The sequence below is a fragment of the Nelumbo lutea genome, chromosome 4 (genome assembly GCF_056320005.1).
Source record: "Nelumbo lutea isolate HS-2025 chromosome 4, American lotus-T2T, whole genome shotgun sequence".
Taxonomy (NCBI): Eukaryota; Viridiplantae; Streptophyta; class Magnoliopsida; order Proteales; family Nelumbonaceae; genus Nelumbo; species Nelumbo lutea.
Genome location: NC_142687.1, coordinates 13,072,741 through 13,093,188, shown reverse-complemented (window position 1 = coordinate 13,093,188; position 20,448 = coordinate 13,072,741). Strand labels below are relative to the sequence as shown.

At 40.0% G+C, this 20,448-nt stretch overlaps 1 protein-coding gene across 1 annotated transcript; it reads right to left on the bottom strand.

Moving 5' to 3' along the window:
• Positions 1-1,111: 1,111 nt before the first annotated feature.
• Positions 1,112-20,419, bottom strand: EMB3108 (DEA(D/H)-box RNA helicase family protein). Its single transcript, XM_088984410.1, has 8 exons — positions 19,890-20,419; positions 19,175-19,462; positions 18,852-18,974; positions 18,323-18,747; positions 10,398-10,725; positions 3,638-3,790; positions 3,266-3,317; positions 1,112-1,323 (listed from the first exon to the last, which is right to left on the bottom strand). Exons 1-8 carry the CDS (start codon positions 20,226-20,228, stop codon positions 1,271-1,273), a joined length of 1,761 nt encoding a protein of 586 aa, XP_088840536.1. The 5' UTR covers positions 20,229-20,419; the 3' UTR covers positions 1,112-1,270.
• Between the last annotated feature and the right edge of the window lie 29 nt (positions 20,420-20,448).

Sequence of the window (20,448 nt, the reverse complement as noted above, 5' to 3'; positions counted from 1 at the left end):
ATATCGGTGACACTGAAAACCAATACGTATTGGTCAATTAAAATATGCTGCAATATTTTGAACCTTGATAAATACGTTCCTAGGTTGTTCAACCAGTCATTCTAGATTCACAAGTATTATATAGTCCCAACTCCAAACTCCCAATGCAACCCATAACGTTATCATACCCACATCAGGCGCTCTTGGCATTTACGCCAAACTTAACGAAGGGACGAATCGACACTGATGCAATGGCGCAAACCCTGTTTTTTTTTTATTTTTTTTGACAGTGCATTACCTTAACATGGTTTCCTGAGCAAGTAGGAAAACGCTTGGTTGATAAAAAACGAAAGAGAATAGAAACTCAAATTCAATAAGTAAAATTGAAAAATGTCCAAGACAGAAAAGGAAATTGAAAGAAATGAATGGATAAAAAATACCACCCAACTCCTGGATTCCATACAAGGGTACGATTGAACTGATCATTCAAGTGCACGGAAGACCACCAAGTGGACCAATAAGGAGGATTTAATGCAAGGTGAAGATTTAAAAGCCCCAGGTCTTAGATACAACCAGCTAGAGGCTAGCTGGCACCTTCACTGACCCAACTAGCTAGGATAAGGCTTAATTGGGTTGAATTGTGCCCAGTTGCAGGCTATACATACCATGAAGGCATGAACAAAAAATGCAAGAACTCAGTTCCAGTATGCTTAAACAGTTCTAAGAATATTATTAGGCTAGCCATTCAGTAACTAACTGTAAATGCAATTCCCTTAGTCAATTATATGTATTCCCTTTGTCCATTATTGAGCATCTTATGCGACTTTGTGTTCCATTTGCTTCATGTGGTATTCAGGCAACTAATGCTATGGAGGTGATTCAGGAAATAAGAGTAACTATGACGATGGATAAGGGGATACTGAGAAGAGAACTATAGCTGTGAAAAAAGGAACTATTATGGTGAAGGCAAAGGATCAAGCAGAATGCCAGTAATGATTGGTGAACTACAGCCATTCTGCGCATGAAAAAATGGGATAGACGAAAACTTAACACGCTTTTCTGTTTGTCAGGAGGTAAAGAGATGACATGTATTGCAGCCTTGGTGCTAACTTTCCCAACAATAAAGGGAATATCTGATGAAAAGACAAAAATTAATTTAATCATAGTGATAACAAATTATGAATATTTACAATATCATAAGGTTACAAGTTGATCATATTGGATTAACTATGTACCTCAGATTCCAGAACGTAATATTTTTACACTCCAAGCTGCTTTGGTCATCATTGCATTATGCTAGGACACTGCCTTCGACATTTGATGCATTCCTTACTCCAAAGGGAGCTGCAGAAAATCAACAACAGAGAATTGAAACCTGAGTTTTCTGAGGACTTGCTACAGAACGGATCAAATGCAAGGTATCGGCAGCTGGACCTTCTAAGGCAAACATAGCAAAATTAAATAAATATGGCCATATAGGTTTATATGCACCTTTAACAGCCATTCAAATTACATCTGAACCTAATGAAAAGAGTAAATGAAGCCTAGGCATAAATAGAACCTTGATGGATAAAATAAGCTTTTTTTTTTATCAATTTGATGGATAAAATCATCTTTGGACAGTTACAAAACAGCATGTCCAAAGGAACCTAGGAGTAGTTCCAATAGGTGATAAAATGAGATAAAGTAGATTGAGATGGTTTTGGTCATGAGCATAGAAGACCATTTACAGCACCTGTAAGAAAAAGTAATATATTACAAGTTGAAGGGGCTAGAAGAGCTAGGAGCAAACTGAAAAGGACTTGGGTGGAAGAAATAAGAAATGATTTAAGCACCCATAATGGATATGGCACTGAACAGAATGGAATGGTGAAACAGGATTCATGTAGCCAACCCCATAGAGTTAGGACAAGGCTTAGATGATGAGGGTGATGATGGATAAAAGAATCTTAACAGCCTTGCGATAAATTCAATCACAGTGAAAGACATCTATTATTGTTCTCAATAGTGAACATGCCATATTAAATATCAGTAGTAGTAATACATCACTCTTCTATTATTCATCAAAAAAATTCATCAGTCTCCTATGGAAATCGGATACAATTTAGTAGGCTAGGATGTTGGCATGTTGTAATCTTATCTCCATTTTGTAAGAAATATTAAGACTTTTATTTCAGATCAATGCTTTAAAACACAGGCGTGATATGAGGCATTCCACTACTTAGACACATGAGGCAAAATTCAAAACGTAAGAGGTGTAAGCCTCCCGAACACAAGGAGGCTTAAGAGGAGGGGGATGAGGAAGGAGGATATTTTTAATAAAGATGTTTTATATTAAGAAACTCTGCCAGTGTGAGCTTGTCTTACACTGCTGGTCCCAAGCCCGGATAAAGGAGGGTGTGTCAGGTTGGCAGCCGACACTAAAACTTTTGCCAAACTCTAATGATATGGTAGCCAACCCTAAATAGTTGGATAAGGCATGGAATGAATCAGTTGCTTGCCTCCACTTTGACAAGACCCCCCTGCACCAAAAAAAAAAAAAAAAAAGAGGTGCACTGGAAAGGGGTTGGGGGCAAAGCCCCCTTCCCGAACTTTCTTTCCCCTTCTCTTTCCTTCCTTTTCCTTTTCTTTTCTCTTTTTTCTTTTACTTTTACTTTCCCTTTCCTTTCTTTTCTTTTCTTTTTTTCTGTATTTTTGTGTGAGGCGCATGAGGCATACACCTCTAGAGCACCTCATGCAGAAGGTGTATGAGGTATATACCTCTTGCACCTGAGGTGTATGCCTCAGAGGCATCAACACCCCAGGGCATTCTGGGGGCACCTCGCCTGGAGGTGTGCCTCCAGGCATACACCTCCCACACCTTTTAAAACATTGTTTCAGATTAAATTGTTGAAAACCAATGCCTGTGTCTATACAGCAGGTAACATCACTTGGTGCAATTATAAAATCTCAGATTGAAAAGCATGAGAATGTAGGTTTGAGCCTTGAGATCAGCTCATCAGCCACTTCATGCAAGAAAATGCTGAAGGTATCCAGTCCACCCCACCCCACCAAAGGCCATGGATAGCTGGAACCAAAATTGGGCAATGGTCCCTTTTGTACGTCTATATGGTAAAACATATATTCAGATCTTAAAGCATTACGCCCATTCTTTATTAAAAAGAACCAACATTGGGCGATCACCATTTCAAATATTATCTTAGGGTATGCCTATATCTATTTAGAGAACCATAACAAGTATTCCAAAGTTAAAAAAAAAAAGAACAGAGAAATATAGAAGTTTTACCTCTTTTCTTAAGCTTATTGCGGAAGCTCCTTTTCCTACTGAATGCTTTCTCCTGCAGCCATAAATGCAAATCAAATTCACCAGTGACTTCAGACTATACCATTTACTCAAGGATAAGAAGGGACTTAATTTATTCGGTGACTTTCTTTTGCAGAAACTTGTGGACCAGTCTATTATCAGTGACAAGCAGCAAGTTGTTACATGATTACACATAGTAATGCATAGTTTCCATTAAATCAATATGCCTTTTGAGGTTTGCCTGATTAAAAGGTTGAAAAGAAAAAACAACTTATACATGATTACAAAGAGAAATTCTGTAATCAGAAACTACAATAAAAACACAATGTCCTGAAAATAATTTTTGAGAATTACCACAGGTAAACCCAGATTTCCTGCTTGACGCACTGCTGCAACAAGATCCCGGTTGGACTCAGTATATAAACTTGTAACGAGTCCAAATTGACCAGCTCTTCCAGTACGGCCAATCCTATGCAAGAAATCTACAGCAGAAGTTGCAAATTCCGCCTTGTATTATGTAAAACACAAATAACATGAGTTAGAGTAGTACAATGCAATTGTAAAAAAGGAAACTAGATGATACTATCTCTTAAATCAATTTCGCTGAAAGAAGATCATAGCCTAGGCTATAACAGAATCATATTCAGCCGCATTGTCCATGGTCCCATGCTCTCTCATTAGACATGAAAAGTGTATCTGAATTTGATTGAGAAGTTATGCCTAAGTTACAATAATATAAGCCACCCTGAAACACAGTACAGGTAAGAAAGCCCTGACATGGGAGGTCTTAAGAGAGATGCAATATCAGAAAATACCAGAAAGTCTTAACGAAAACCATCAAGGACTTGTTAAAAATTATAAAAGAAAAAACAGCAAGTTGCAGTCCCTGTTCTCCCTCATATTACCCATCAATCAGCTATCCTTCAACCATGGCTTCATTCCATATTGGGCCACACCAAGTACTCTACATTCTCTGGATAGAATTGGCATTTGATGTCCCGCTTGAACTCATCCCATGTGTCATTGTGACACTGCCCCTTCTCCATGTCTGCACAACACCACCTCCACCACAAGACAGCTATATCGGTTAAGTACCTAGTGGCAACACGTACCTTGGCCTACTCATCCCTTATGTGCATGGCTTCAAAGTACTGCTCCATGTGCCATAAGAAATTGTCCAACACCCGTGCATCCCTGGCACCATTGAAGTGAGGTGGCTCAGGTGCCCTTACCTTTGACATGTCCCGTAGAGTCCCCGCCTCGTCCTGTGCTAGCAACTTCTTGCAGAGCACCACATCTGCCTTCAGCTCGTCTACATTAGCATGGACCTTGGCCAGGCTTTGCCATCAGCTTGGCTTCCAGCCCTTCTCATTCTTTGTCTTCCCCATGCCAGGCAAGATCCATGACCTCTTCCATGGTTGCCTTGAGCTCCACCAGCCTGCCCTCCAGGCCATCAACTCGGCTGCCCATGTCTGTGAACTTGTCTTGCATGTCTCCCATGGCAAGCTCCAACATCGCCATTCTGGCCTCTCCCGCTCATGTGTCTTGCTATTGTCGAGTCCATCCGTCATCCTGTCCACGCACAAGCTCCCACGTGCCCCTGGCAAAGTTGCTCTGATACCACTTGTCACAACCTGACTACTCCTGTTGGCTAAGCCGTGTGGTACTCACTTGGCCCTCCAAGAAAGTCAACAAACTGCACACCCAAGACCCTTCTTGCTAGGTTGCTTAAGTGATAAGGACACACACCAAGGCACACAAGAGCACACCAAGTATTATAGGAGGAAGAGATTGTATTGCATTAGAAGAAAGCTTACAACTCAAAGAATGCTCTTACAACTTGGATGCTTGTTGCAAATGGAGGGGATCCCTATTTATACACTAGCCCCCTCAAGGAATCCTCTAGAACTATGTACACTTGGCATCATCTAGAAGCACCTCTAGAACATTCTACCTTCTACACTCTTCTAGGGGATGCCCATTCCATAAGATACACTCTAGAGGAAGTCTAGATTACTCCTAACCCCTCTAGGGTGTTCCACACAAACCCGGATTGTTCCACAAGGTTCTAGAGAGTTCCACCAACATCTAGCCCCTTCTAAACACATGGAGAACACTCCAAAACACTTTAGAACAGCCTTGAACATGCAGAATTGGCTAGGAGCCTCAGGAAACACCTAGAAAACCTCTAGCCAAGCAACCTATTATGCCACCTTGTGATACTAGGGCCACCCCACCAACTAAGGCCCCATACCGGATGACACCACCCGAGTTGGAAGAGTTGAGGAAATAATTGAAGGAATTGCTAGATGCAAGCTACATCCGACCCTCAAAATCCCCATATGAAGCCTCTGTGTTGTTCCAGCAGAAGAATGATGGATCCCTCAGGCTGTGCATAGTTGAAGGGGTACTACCATCGAGTACTGAACAAGGTGACAATTAAGAACAAGTATCCCATCCCACTCATTATTGACCTATTCAACCAACTTGGGGGAGCCAAATACTTCTCCAAGTTGGACCTTCGTTCGAGGTACTACCAAGTCCACATAGTTGAAGGGGACAAGCCAAAGACTACATGTCTAAGCAGGTATGGCTCCTACGAGTTCTTGGTAATGCCATTTGGCCTAACCAATGCTCTTGCCACATTTTGCACATTGATGAACAAGATATTCCACCCCTACTTGGATCAATTGGTGGTGGTCTATCTAGATGACATAGTGGTATATAGAAAGACCATGGAGCACATGGGCCACCTAAGAAAGGTTTTCCAGTTGCTGGGGGAAAACCAACTCTATGTGAAGAGGGAGAAATATTCCTTCACCCAGATGGATGTAGCATTCTTTGGCCACAAGATTAGCCAAGGACTACTGAGCAAGGACCAAGTAGTGATTTAAAAGGCACGCCTAGGCACACAGGTGAGGTGCATTTTAGGGTAGGCACCTCACCCAAATCCTAGGTGCAGCCCTTTGTGTGCCTTGGCCCAGGCACGTGCCTTTTGAAAATTTGACGTTTTTTTACTTCAAGAACCCCCTCTTTGGTAATGTTGTTCATTCATTCATCCTAATAAAATATCTTCTTAAAAAGCAATTAAAACTATAAAATCATTATTTTTTGTATGAAACTAAGAATTTAAGACCCTAGTGTGGACTTGTTTAGGCTTGCCTCGAGGGGCGTGGCACAAAAGTGACTCGTAGAATCAAGAATGCAATATGTCACATTAGCTACATGAAGTAATGTAATTGAGAAAAAAAGATATCGCGGGTTTTATATGCTTGAAAATGTTTTGTATGTTTGATTTTATTTTTAAATTCTCATTTGAATATGCTTTACATAGTTATGTTTATGTATTCTAATTTTAGATAATAGGTTTTTTAAAACATCTATTTTAAAATTTAATTTATATTTTTATTAATATTATATATTTTTTGATTTTTTGCATTTTTTTGCTTTTTAATTTTTAATTTTTGATTTTTTAGTTTTTTTTTTAATTTTTGCGCCTTGCACTTTTAAAACACCAGGACCAAGCCAAGGTCAAGGCCATCTTGGATTGGGAGCCAGACAGAGCAATAGTCTTTCTTTTTTTCTTTTTTTTTCTTTTCTTTTTTTTTTTACAGAGCTACAGCCTTTCCTTGGCTTAGCAAATTACTATAGGCACTTTATCCAAGGATACTCGAGGATAGTCACCCCATTCATTGACTTGTTAAAGAAGAATGCTAAGTTGCATTGGACTGAGCAGTGTCAACTTGCTTTTGAGAAACAGAAGAAGGTTGTGATAGAGGAGCCAGTGTTGCACTTGCCCGACCTTACCAAGATCTTTGAAGCAAGGTTCAAAAAATCTATACGACACGCCCCGTATCGGGCGTATTGTATCGTATCTTTTGGGTCTCTATATGCCTGTTTACAGGTGTTTCGGGACCCCACTATTTTCTAATGAAAAATATAGGTATTAAACTCCCCAAAAAACCAAATTTTGAAAAAGAAAATCATATTTTCGTGTGGTTCAAAGTACCGATATGCAGAGGCGTATCGATACTTTGAACCATGTTTTGGAGTACAGACATATGCCTCAAACTATGCCATAGGTGGAGTACTTATCCAAGACAAGCATCCTATAGCATATTTGTGACGGAAGCTGAATGAGGCAGAACGACTGTACACAGTCTAGGAGAAAGATATGATAGTCATAGTCCATTACCTTAGAACTTGGCGACACTACTTGCTTGGGGATAGGTTCACAGTAAAGACAGACAACGTTGCCACCAGCTACTTCCAAACCCAAAAGAAGCCAATTCCCAAGTAAGCCTGTTGGGAAGACTTTGCCTATAAGCCTGGGCAAACCAACCAAGTAGTTGATGCATCGAGTCAAAAGGCCAAGTTGGCCTCATTACAGGGATTAGCGGCCATTAATGGCCCTAAGAGCCCTCTCCTAGACCGCATACAGGAAGGGTTGGAGCAAGATGTGCTAGCCAAGGAGCTACTCAAGGCAGCCCAAGAAGGCAAGACAAGGTGATTTTGAGTGCAAGATGGACTACTCTATACCAAGGGGAATAGGCCCTACGTGCCAAAATGGAGTAACCTACGAAAAGAGATATTACAAGAGTGTCACGACACTCCATGGGCTGGACATCCCAATCAGCGTCGCACCTTAGCCTTGGTCGAAGCAGCTTACTATTGGCCTCACATGGCAGATGATGTAGAGGCTTATGTTTGAACATGCCTCGTATGCCAACAGAACAAGGTGGAACAGTAGGAACAAGGCGGATTATTGGAGCCTTTGCCCACGCCTGAGCGCCCATGAGAGAGTGTACCTAGAAGGGTGTGGGCTTGTCATGGTCGTGATGGACAAGTTTTCTAAGTATGCTACCTTTGTAGCTGTCTCGACCAATTGCCCAGCGGAGGAGACTACCTGCCTATTCACGAGGAACATAGTGAAGTATTGGGGCGTACCCAAGAGCATCATCAGTGACCGAGACCCCCCGATTCATAGGCAGGTTTTAGACGGAGTTGTTCAAACTCTTAGGTTCGGAGTTGCGCTTCTCCACAAACTTTCACCCTTAGATGGTCAGATTGATTGGGTTAATGCCTTATTGGAGCTATACTTGAGACACTATGTAAGTGCCAACCAAAAGGATTGGGCTAAGAAGCTGGACGTTGAACAATTCTCTTACAACTTATAGAAGCACGAGTCGACCAACCAAAGCCCATTTGAGCTTGCTACAGGACAACAACTAACGACACCGCAGGTGCTTGTGGTTGGTTACACAGGAAGATGAAGTGGGCTGACTAAAAGAGGCGGTACGTGGAATTCAACATTGGGGACTTGGTGCTTGTCAAGCTACTCCCTCACCAATTCAAGTCCCCAAGGAAGGTGCACAAGGGGTTGATTAGAAGAAATGAAGGATCATTCCCCATTATCAAGAAGGTGGGCAAGGTGTCATACCAAGTTCAACTACCCTTCAGGCTCAAGATACATTGTCTTCCATGTGAGCTACACTACCTCAAGCCATATCATATAGACATGGAGGATCCTAGCCGAAGTGTCTCTATGAGGGCGCCCACGGCCGTGGTTACATCCTTTAACAAAGAGGTTGAATGTATCCTAACAAATCGGACTGTGAGAAGACGTGGTGTGCCACCCTACAAGGAGTACTTCATCAAGTGGAAGGACTTGCCAATGCCGTCGACATCCATCTTCCTCATAATCTTTCTCAAGTAAATATTTCAAACCAGGTTTGTTTTCTCCATATTTGAAACCAAGTTTCAATCGTTTTTTTCTTTGCTTTTCAGTCTGAGAATCGTTTCAATCATCCTTTGCCCACCAGTCCTCTCCAGCTGTCCAGAGCACCGTCGTCACTCTCACAACTCATAGGTATGGAACTCTTGATCCCAATAAATTTTAATGTTGCAAGTTGAAGGTGCATGGGCTGTTACAGATGTCATTTTTCTCTCTTTTTATTCTTCTCCCCATTTTCTCTCTGTTTCGTTCTCTCTTGATCCCAATAACTTGATTGTTACTCATGAAGAGACCTTAGAATCATCATCAGAACCATGATACCAAATCCTCTAGAATGACGCCCAACAACCAATCCCTGTTTTGAATTTTCTGGCATGTTTTAGGGTAGAAAAAAATAAACCTGATAGAGTTTTCAATTAATTCATCTGCAACGATATCAAAGACCTTCAAATAATGCATACTCAAAATCAAGAATGTCTTCCAAACGCAAAACCTCAAAAGCAAAAAAAAACTCCCAAAACACTCATGACAGATTCATTCTTCTCCAAGAATAATAGCTTTCAAAAATCAACAAAACCCAACAAAATCTATTGGGAAATAAATCTAGTGAGATATGCCACCCCATCATCAACCCAACTGAATTAACACTCACTTTTGTAGACTTTGTACAAGTTGTCCATATGCTTTCATAGGCTATGCCAAGTTTTCCACTCACCATGTTCTTAATCGTGTCCACATAATTTTAGAATATATAAGACAAGGGTATCTTTGGCACAACAATCTTGTCCACCACCACCTCAATGTTGTATCCAAATAATGGACAAACCTTACCGAGGGTGCTAGAGTTTCCTAATTAAATTCATAGGGAGGGTTTTGACAAACAAATGCAATGACTATTTTATCTGATCCAGAGTTGAAGAAAGAAGGTAATTCACCTGCCACTCACAATGACTTTTCAGATGTTTGGATATATTCTGTTAAAACAAATGCAACTCGTCTCACAAGGGAGGCTTTGGATAAAACACTTGAGAGAGTTTCCGTGTGGACACAGGAACTGGTCTCTTTTCTTTTATATGTATTTGATAATGTTTTAAACGAATTAGAGTGCAATGTAATTTTATTTGAACTTATATTTATTAAAATAGAAATGGTTTTATCTATCAATAGGTCAGAGAATTGATTCCAAGAAATTGGTTGCTGCCAAACGTAATTCTATTTCTAAGAAATAGGAATCAAATGACTGTGCTTTGCCTTTTTTTATCAGTAACAAGAAACTTTATCAATGATATAGGGCCTTATTTGCCAATTGGCAAAGCATAGATAACAAAAGTACCAGTCTGCAAGAAGGAACAATAATTTATTTTTGGAGAAAGCAAAAACCTGAATGACATGTGAAACATTTGGAATATCAAGGCCACGTGCAGCAGCATCAGTGCAGACAAGTATGCCACCCCTTTCTCGGAAATCAATCAAATTTTTTGTGCGCTCCTCCAATGAGCTGTCACTGTGGTAACAGAAACATTTGATACCAACACTGAGCAATATCTTAGCCACTGATTCAACAGCATCAACAGTATTTGCAAAGACCATGGTCCGACTTACACCAGCATCAGAACTTGATACTTTAGACTTATGACCCCGTTTCACAGCATCTATAAGAACATCTACCTGTGTATCAACTGTAACCTCTATCCACCTCTGATCCAATCTGAAATAAAAACAGATGCAACCATGTCATCAACATGCATGAAGAAATAGATAAAATTCACAAAAAAAAAAAAAATGTACATGTCTACAAACAAAATCTGCACAAAGTCCAAGGATCACATGTCAAAAACAATACATTTGGAAGAAAATGACCAAGTTGTGTAGTTTTTTTTTTTTTTTTGTTGATAAGTAGATCAAGTTGCAGAGTCACCCCATCTTTTGTGGTTTGCTTGTCCTTCTAGATTCCAACTTGGGTAAGTTTTGCAGCATAGATTACAAAAATGCATGTTTTACAGCATAGCTTTCAAGGCACCGAGGTGAGGCTAAGTGAGGAGCCTTGTTACCTAGGCACCTAGGCATCACCAAGCGATGGGATTTTTTTGAGTAAAAACCATGAATTCTAGGGTAACTCCCTAGGTTCCATGGCAAGCAGCAACCATCTTTCACTATTAATTGTCTATAATAAAATATATAGGCTTCATCTAAAACATAGAAAAGAAACATATTTTATTCATGAAAAAATGTAAGAAAAAAATAAACTTCAGAAAATAGAGAGATTGAGCCTGTATTTTTGTCTTAGGAAAATCAATATGTATTAATATTTTTTATAATTGAATGAAATTTATTAATCAGCAAAGATAAATAGTACAAGGTCCCCAAGGAGAGGCACAAGATGCAACCTCTCCAAGCTAATGAAGTACAGCTTTCCAGATTACTAGAACAAGTTACAATGTAGCACAAAAAAGACCTTCCATGGAAACCCCTTGTTTGGCCAAAGAGTGAGCATAGTATTAGCCAACCTGCTTACCCATTTAACCTCAACTCTCATATTACTAGTTAACCACTTCACTTTTTTGATGAGTTTTTTGTAGCCCCAAATGGCAGCATCCGGGTTTAGAAGCCACCATGTTACCACCTGAGAATCCCCTTCAACTAGGATATGTTCCACCCCCAGCTGATTGGTAATCTGGATCCCTTGTACAGCAGCTAGTATTTCTGCCCTTGTTGAGTCCCCCACTCCCACCTGTCCTAAGAATAAAGAAATAACATTGCTATCCTTATTCCTTAGAACACCCCCTATACCCGAAGGCCGAGGGTTACCGTGGCTGCTCCCATCAAAATTTAACTTGATGACACCTCTTGGAGGCGGATTCCATTCTAACAAACTTCTAATCTTCTTAGTGGAAGTATTAGCTATTACTGACCAATTCCTCCACAGGTCATCAAAAGAGAAATCAGAAAATATAGCCAAGGTTTTTAGCCAATGGATTGCTCTTGTTAAAATAGTCCTTCACTTCATCCAAGCTTCTTTCCTTCTCTAAGAAGACTTTTGCATTCCTTTCCTCCTAGAGAGTCCATAAGGTAGCTGCCCTACTACATTCCCACATGAACTTACCTCTTCTTGTGTGCCACACAACAATAGATGGGTTAAATAACAAACTCACATCAGATGGCGGAGACCACCTACCTCCAAATAAACTAAGGCTCCAACTCCATAAGGCCATAGCAAAGGAACAGGAAATCAGCAAATGGAAACAGTCATCATTCTGGGCCTTACACAAGGAACACCAGTTTGGGGAAAGACAAAGAAAAGGTCCCTTTTTCTACAAGTTTTCTAAAGTATTGATTTTCTCATAGTAAACCTCCCAGTAGAACACAACAATTTTTGGAGGAATAGGTCTCACCCAAACTTCTTTAACAGGAAACACTCGGGGACTAGGGTTGGAACTAGGGGATTTCAGAAAATAAGTAAAAGTAAAGGTACCTTTTGGAAAAAGAGTCCAAACTCTTCTATCAAAAGATGTGGGGTCCAAACAAACTAACTCAAGTAAATGAAGCAGCTTAGTGACATAAGTCAATTCACCATCCCTTAATCCCCTACGAAATTCAAAGTCCCAATTTAAAGGCAAAGGAATAAACGGGTTCGAAAGAAACTTAGCAATTGACTCATTTTTGTAAAGGAAAAGAGAGTAAAGCGGAGGGGACCAATCGGGTTGATTACCCACCCAAAATCCTCCCAGAACCGAATAGAATCACTAGAGCAAGCATCATATCTGATAAACCTGAGGAAGCGAGGGAGAATGTACAAGCATCCAAGAGCACCATGTAGAAAAAAATCTTGACGATTAAGTGAGGCAATCCTCCATGAGTGCCTTATCACCAAGGCGTCACTCTAAATGTATTACCTGATTTTCATAGTAAGATAGTATATCCTAGAAGTAACCTCTATTCTATATGATAGCAGGTTGTCTAGCATCATTTCATGTATGATTAGTAGACATTCCTTCATTGGCTTATTTGGTTTCTATTTGATTAATAGCAGCATGTTTGTGTTTTGTTGGATGATCGGTTGTAAACATGGTTCAAAGTAATGATACACCCATGTGCATTGGCAGAGGTGTATCGGTACTTTAAGTGATGCACTTTTTTTAATTTTTTTCAAAGATACAATATAATACACCCGATACAGGGATATCGTATCGCTATTTTGAACCTTGGTTGCAAGAAATTGTTGTGACTCCGTGAATTCATGAAAATCAAATCACCCAAGCATGTACTCACTAGGTGATTTGGTTTATCCTTTGACCTATAGCATTGTGTAAATTATTTTAGAGGCCAAAAGAAAGTGTAATGATTATGTGAACTCACTCTACATGTTAGGCTATTGTCGTATTTCTTGATATTTCTAGTAAGGTATTGAATCCTAAAGGTAGTCTCCATTTTATCATATGTACCACTTGGGGTAGCAATAACATACATGCCTTAGTCCCTCACTGGGTAATTTCGTCTTTCATTAGATTGATAAGTTGTCTAGGAGGATGCAAAAAAGATTGGATAGGCTGACTCTAGTAAACCGCTTCAAATCTATTTTTAGAAGGCCTATGAATGGGAGAGTGTGATTGGAGGGATTGGATAGGCCGACTCTAAGTGCAGAGAAGAGAGAGTGGTTAGAAAAAAGGATTGATATGGAGGAGGTAAAGGAAGTAGTATTCTCAATGGATAGGACAAAAGCTTCGGGTCCAGATGGGTTCACAATGGCCTTTTACCAGGATTGTTGGGATATTTTGGAGAATGATCTTAGATCAGTTTTTGAGGAGTTCCACAGAAGGGGTGTAACAAACCCAAGCTTGAACTCAACTTTCATTGCTTTAGTCCCAAAGAAGAAAGATGCTTCTCAACCAAAGGATTTTAGACCTATTACTCTGGTGACTAGCTTGTACAAAATCATTGCAAAGGTGTTGTCTCTCAGGATAAAGAAGGTGCTCCCCTCTATTATTGCACCCAACCAAGGTGCTTTTGTGGAGGAAAGACAGATCACCGATTAGATTCTCATTGCAAATAAGAGCTTGGAGAGCTTTAGGAAGTCAAAGAAGAAGGGAGTGGTTTGCAAATTGGATTTGGAGAAGGCATATGACTTGGTTGATTGGTCTTTCTTGATGGAGGTGTTGAGGAGTTTTGGTTTTGGAGATAGGTGGTGTAAGTGGATATGGGGTTGTGTTAGGACTTATCATTATTCTATCCTGGTGAACAGGACTATGGTTGACTTCTTTCCTGCGTTGAGAGGTCTAAGACAAGGAGATCCTCTTTCCCCATTTCTTTTCACCCTTATTGTTGATGTGCTTGGGAGATTGATCCATAGAGCAGACTCGAGGAATTTGATAAGAGGGTGGAGAGTAGGAAGGGAGGAGGTTCCCTTAACACTTCTACAGTTTGCAGATGATACTATCATTTTTTGTGAAGGAGGGAACTTCAATTGGATCCGGAATCTAAAGTTGACAATACAACTCTTTGAGCAGATATCTAACCTCAAGGTAAACTTTGATAAGAGTTGTGTGGCGGGAGTGAATGTGAACGAAAGGGACCTAAGGGAATTTGCAGGTGAGCTGGATTGTGCAATTTCGGACTAGCCCCTAACATATTTGGGCCTCCCTTTAGGAGATAATCCTAAGAGTGTTAGCTTTTGGGCTCCGGTAGTGGAGAGGTTTGAGAAGAGGCTGGCGGCCTGGAAGAGAAATTATCTTTCTATAAGGTGGGAGAGTCACTCTCATTAGGTCTACCTTAGCTAATCTACCTGTCTACTATCTGTTAGTGTTTAAGATCCCCTCAAAGGTTTCAAATCTTTTGGAAAAATTAATAAAGAGCTTTCTCTAAGAGCCTGAAGAGGAGAAGAGAGATCATAGGGTGAGTTGGGAGGTAGTCACTAGGTGTAAAAAACTAGGAGGTCTTGGGATTGGTAATTCCAAGAAAAGGAATATGGCTCTACTGGGGAAGTGGTTGTGGAGGTTTTCATTGGAAAGGGATAAATTGTGGACTAAGATTGTGGCTAGCATTCATGGGCTAGAAGACAATGGCTGAGATTCTGGAATCTTGGCAAGGGCTTCATCTACTTCTCCTTGGAAATCCATTCACAATCTGTTTCCAGTTTTCTCCCCTTGGATTAGGTATGGTCTAAACTCTGGTAACCGAATAAAATTCTGGGAACAACTTTGGGTTGGGGATTCTCCTCTGAAGGACCAGTTTCCTTCCTTGTATGCTCTATCAGACTTGAAAAATGAACCCATATCTTCTTTCTTGATCCCTTCAGCCTCCACTTCTGGCTTTGGATGGAACCTTGGCCTGCGTAGGGCAATTAGGGATATAGACATGGATAGCTTGGTAACTTTGCTAGCCTCCCTTGAGATTGTCTTCCTAAACCCTGCTAAGGAAGACACTAGATTTTGGACCCTTTCTAGCTCTGGTACCTTTTCTTGCACTTCTTTCTTTGAAACCTTAACTCAGCCTCCTATCCCCTTTGGGTTGTCCTTTCCAATTAAGGAAATTTGGAGCAGGCCTATTCCTCCTCAGGTTGGTTTTTTTTGTTAGGAAGTATCTATGGCTGTTCCGGAAATGGTTGGGATGCAGGGGTATCTATATGGACAACTCTTGCAACACCTTGGAAGGCAATTCATGGCATTTTCCCATAGTTCCTACGCTTTGTAAGGTATGATGCTTGCTCTGGGACTCGTGTTCTTTTTTGGGAAGACACTTGGGTGGGAAATTTGCCCCTTAAGGATTTGTTCCCTTCTCTCTTCTCTGTTTCCCTTTATAAAAAAGAACCAGTGTCTTCCTTTCTTTTGTCCTCATATACACCTTTGTCGACAAATTGGGACCTTGGCTTCCGTAGACAGTTGAAGGATGAGGAATCCTTATTAGTTTCCGAGCTCTTATTGTTACTGATTTTGTTTGCTTGGATCCACTCATTTCTGATAGGAGGATTTGGACTTTGACTCCGAAAGGGTCGTTTACTTGTGCATCTTTCTTTATTTCCCTTTGCTCCCAGTTCCTCTCCTCGGGCTTTCCCAGTTAAGGAAGTTTGGTCTAGGCCTATTCCCCCAAAAATAGTTGCGTTTTGTCGGGAAGTTTACTATGGTAAAATTAATATGATGAATAACCTGCAGAAGAAAAGACATTTCTTGTGTTTATCCCCTAATTGGTGTATTTTGTGCAAAGCGCAGAATGAGGATTGTTACCACTTATTGATTTCTTGTCCTTTTGCTGCAACCATTTGGAATTGGATATTTGATTTGTTTGAGTGAAGCTGGAACTTGCCAACTGAGGTAAACTTGTTGTTTTCCGCATCTACCTTTGTGTGGACCACAAGAAGAGGGAGAATCATGTTGAAGTGTATAAGAGCAGCTCTCTTTTGGACTATTTGGGAAGAGAGAAATTCCAGAATTTTTCAGGATAAGGAAAGAAGCATTCTTGAGGTCAAAGAGTGTATTGTTACAAAGTCTATTTTGTGGCTGAAATCCTTAAAGCTCTTTGAAGATTATTCCTTTGAGGATTTAATGAGGAAATGGTCTGCAGTTGCCCTCACTTCCTCTAGGAAGCCTAGAGTTCAGGTAACTTGGACTCCGCTGATGGAGGGTTTTGTTAAGCTGAACCTTGATGGAAGTAGTCAGGGTAACCCAAGACCATCTGGATTGGTGGTGTACTGAGAGGTGAGAACAGCAACATCATTGCCTTTTTCTCGGGACTGGTGGGAATAGGAGACTCTGTGAGGGCTGAACTCCTAGCTGCGGCACAGGGGGTACAGATTGCTTATCAACTTGGAGTGCAAAACTTAATAATTGAAGGAGACTCCAAGGTGGTAGTAGGATGGTTGGCTGACCTGGTACTGTCACTTGGAACTTTAAGGATATTTTAAAAAAGGTCAAATGGCTATTGAGGGGCATGACAATTAGATTTCAGTGGTTGGGTAGATCGGCTAATGCCTTGGCTGATTATCATGCTAAACAAGGGGCTACTCGGGTTTCCTTGTATTGGGCTTCTCTGTAATTTTCTTTATCCTTTGTTATGTTCTTTAACTAAAGGGTTGATGGTTTCTTCCATCTCCCCTTCTTAAAGGGGAGGTAGCATCTCGTGCCTCTCCCTAAATTGTACTATCTTTGGCTTTAATTTAATAAGTCTGACAATTCACTGATAAAAAAAAAATGTTTTATATGTTTGATTTTATTTTTAAATTTTCATTTGAATATGCTTTACATGTTATGTATGTTTATGTATTTTAATTTTAGATAATAGATTTTTTAAAACATTTATTTTAAAACTTAAGTTTATATTTTTATTAATATAATGTTTAGTATTTTTTGCATTTTTTTTGAATTTTCCGACATTTTTATGATTTTTTAGCTTTTTCTTGTATTTTTGCACCTTACTTCAGAAAGGGGTGTGCCTCACCTTGCGCCTTGCGCTTTTAAAACACTGGCTTTGTCCTACAAGGGCCCACTACTCCAGACTTGAAAAACAAATAATAAAGTAGCAGATTAGGCTTATATTAAAGATAAGTTTGGGTTACTATCATGTTTATTCTCTTTCCTTGTAAGAATAATTTCACATTATGAAGCTTGGCTAAGCAACTGAATTAAGAATAGTTGAAGGGGAACATGGGGAAGGAAATAAAAAACCATTTAAACACGTGAAAAAATGAAGTAAACAAAGTTAATTATTTTCACTGGCAAACTAGACATTTTCACAGAAATGTTGACTCATTCTGTTATTTGCAAAATGAATAGTAGCTTGACACTGCCTCTTGATCAGCTAAGATTGAGTCAAGAATTGTTGAAGGGAACATGGAGAAGGAAATAAAGAATCAATTGTGTATATGTAAAGATAAAGTGACTAGAGTGTACTTTCACTGGAAAACTAGACACTTTCACATATTTGTAGACATATTGTGTTATTTGCAAAATAAGATAGCAGCTCCACACCCCCTCTGCAGGACAAAGTACTAAGCAAAAACAAAACAAACTACAACCCAGTACATTATGTCTGCAGACAAAACAGAAAGGACAGACACTCATTTAAACTCCTTTTATAACTGACACCCATGTGAAAATACTTCCTGTAACACATCTCAAAATCTCATCCTCAAAGAGAGCATAATATTTTTATTGACCACCTACTGTTTTTATACAATGAGGGCATTTCAGTTCAAGTATCATAAAATTATATCAAATAAAGAAAATTAAAATTAGCATTAAGCAGCATCAAGCTACCAAATATTTTTATTGGAGCAAAGAACCAATAATCAAGAAAAAAGGAAGAAGGCATGGTACCTGGGGTTGTGACAATGGAGATAATTTCCATTGACCCATTTGGCATCTGGAAACATCCGTTTCAACACTCCACCTGCAGTTTTCTTGCCATTTACTGGAAGGGTGGCTGCAACAAAAACGTACTGCTTACTGCGCTCATAAACTTTCCTAACCCTCCTCCAGTACTTTCCCCTAGTAGGCTCAGCTTCAATCTCCTCTTTAAGGTCTTCAACATCAACACCATTCAAAGGTTCATCCTCTTCATGGATGAAGTTGGATTGCAGTTCCTCATCTTCTGGCACAAAATTAAGAGGGTTCACTGGACTCTCAAGCAGAGAACCTTTCATCTGTGACAGTTGCTTTTCTTCAAAGCGGAACATGTTTATAAGACGAATAACTTGATTCTGGAAACTTCCACAGAGCAGCATATCTGCTTCATCAAACACCTGCAATTGAATAAGGATTTAAGTTCATAAAATTAATATCAAACGCAATAGGCTTGCAATTATCTGGAAGCTACAGCAAGCAAGATAGAACAAGTCAAAATTACCACATATTTTACACTGCGTAAGAAATCAGAACGGCGGCGCCTTTCTGGGTCAATAGCATAAAGATAATTCAGAAGAGCAGCTGGTGTTGAAACAATAATATCTGGATGAGAAACTGGCCACCCCTGAAGCCAAAACTTCTAAATGTAAGAACAGTATTAACACAAAAGTGGATCTCCAAAATAAGCAGTGTGTCATTCTTTCCAATCTCAATTAAGGAAACACAAAATCCACCTAAAGAAAACAGAAGACCTAACAAACTGGGTGAAATGATGCATCGTAAATGTTAGAAATAATAAGAAGAATAAAGAAATAAGATCTCTACCTGCTGCCCACAGACAGCTGCAACTTTCAGAAGTTGTTGACCATTATTATCACGTATGCAATTAGCCATTCGAACCACTTGTTCACATAACATCACGTTAGGGCAAAGAACGAGAGAAAGTTTGTGAGGCTGGGTCAATCCATGGTCGCCATCAGTAGCTGCAGAAGTATCAGATGTAACAGATAACTTATCCATTAGAGGGACCAGGTAGCCATGTGTTTTACCACTACCAGTCTCTGCTGCCATTACCACATCATTTCCCGATAGTATAGATGGTATACAAGCAGCCTGCAAAGGCCAACAGATAAATCTTATATGCTACAGTAGATAATCCACTGAATTCCATTGCATTTTGGACTGAAATTTCCAGTGTTTAAATAATAATTTTTTTAGAACAGGTGAAGTGTTTAAAGAATAATTTTACTTCCAATATTAGATGCATTAAGCAACTTCCAGTAACAATAATGGAATTTAACGGAAAATCCAAGGTTTTTTTTATCAATAGGGAAAATCCAAGCTACTTATTGTATCCCTTTTGGGGTTACAAGCTTCAGCTGTTTATTTGGCCTTGTTTGTTAGAAATGATTTTCGCGTATTATATGTGCCCTAAGAACTAACTTCCGTAAACGTTCTTTTAGAGGACGAAAAAAAAACCTAGGTAGTGGGGCCTAAAGGTGTATTGAAATTCGAAAAACAGGAAGTTAAATTACAGCACCTGCACCAGAGAGGGCCTGTCAAGGCCGACATTAGAGAGAGCTCGAGAGAGCTGGTCTGAGATACCGAGTGACCTCCAAGAGACACCTTCATCGGCGAAGAAGGTATCACTTCCCTTTCCATCTTCCAGAGTCGCGGCAGCGGTTGCAAAAGCCCTGGCTCGCGTTCGATGTTTTAATGATTTCTTAAGCCAAAACGAGATTCCTACTGCATTGTATGAAGAACAAGGAGGAGAAGAAGATAGTGGAGATGAATGAAAAGTTTTTAAGTGTAAAAAGGAAAGTCGATAAGGCGACGAAGATAGCCTGCAATAATGGAGTATTGAAGCGTGAAGGAACATTATCAGCCTTATCTCTTTACTCTTTAATCTAGGCTGACGATGATGATAACAGTGATGGTGTTTATTCTGCTTTGTTCTTACGAGGTAGAGAAGGTGCACTTTAAAATGGCGCAAAACCCTCTGAAAACCCCTGTTGCAGCGCAAGGTGGAATTACTGATACCTCCTCCAGTCCTCCTGCTCCGGGTGAAATAGCCCAGGGCAGTGGCGCCATGATCGTTT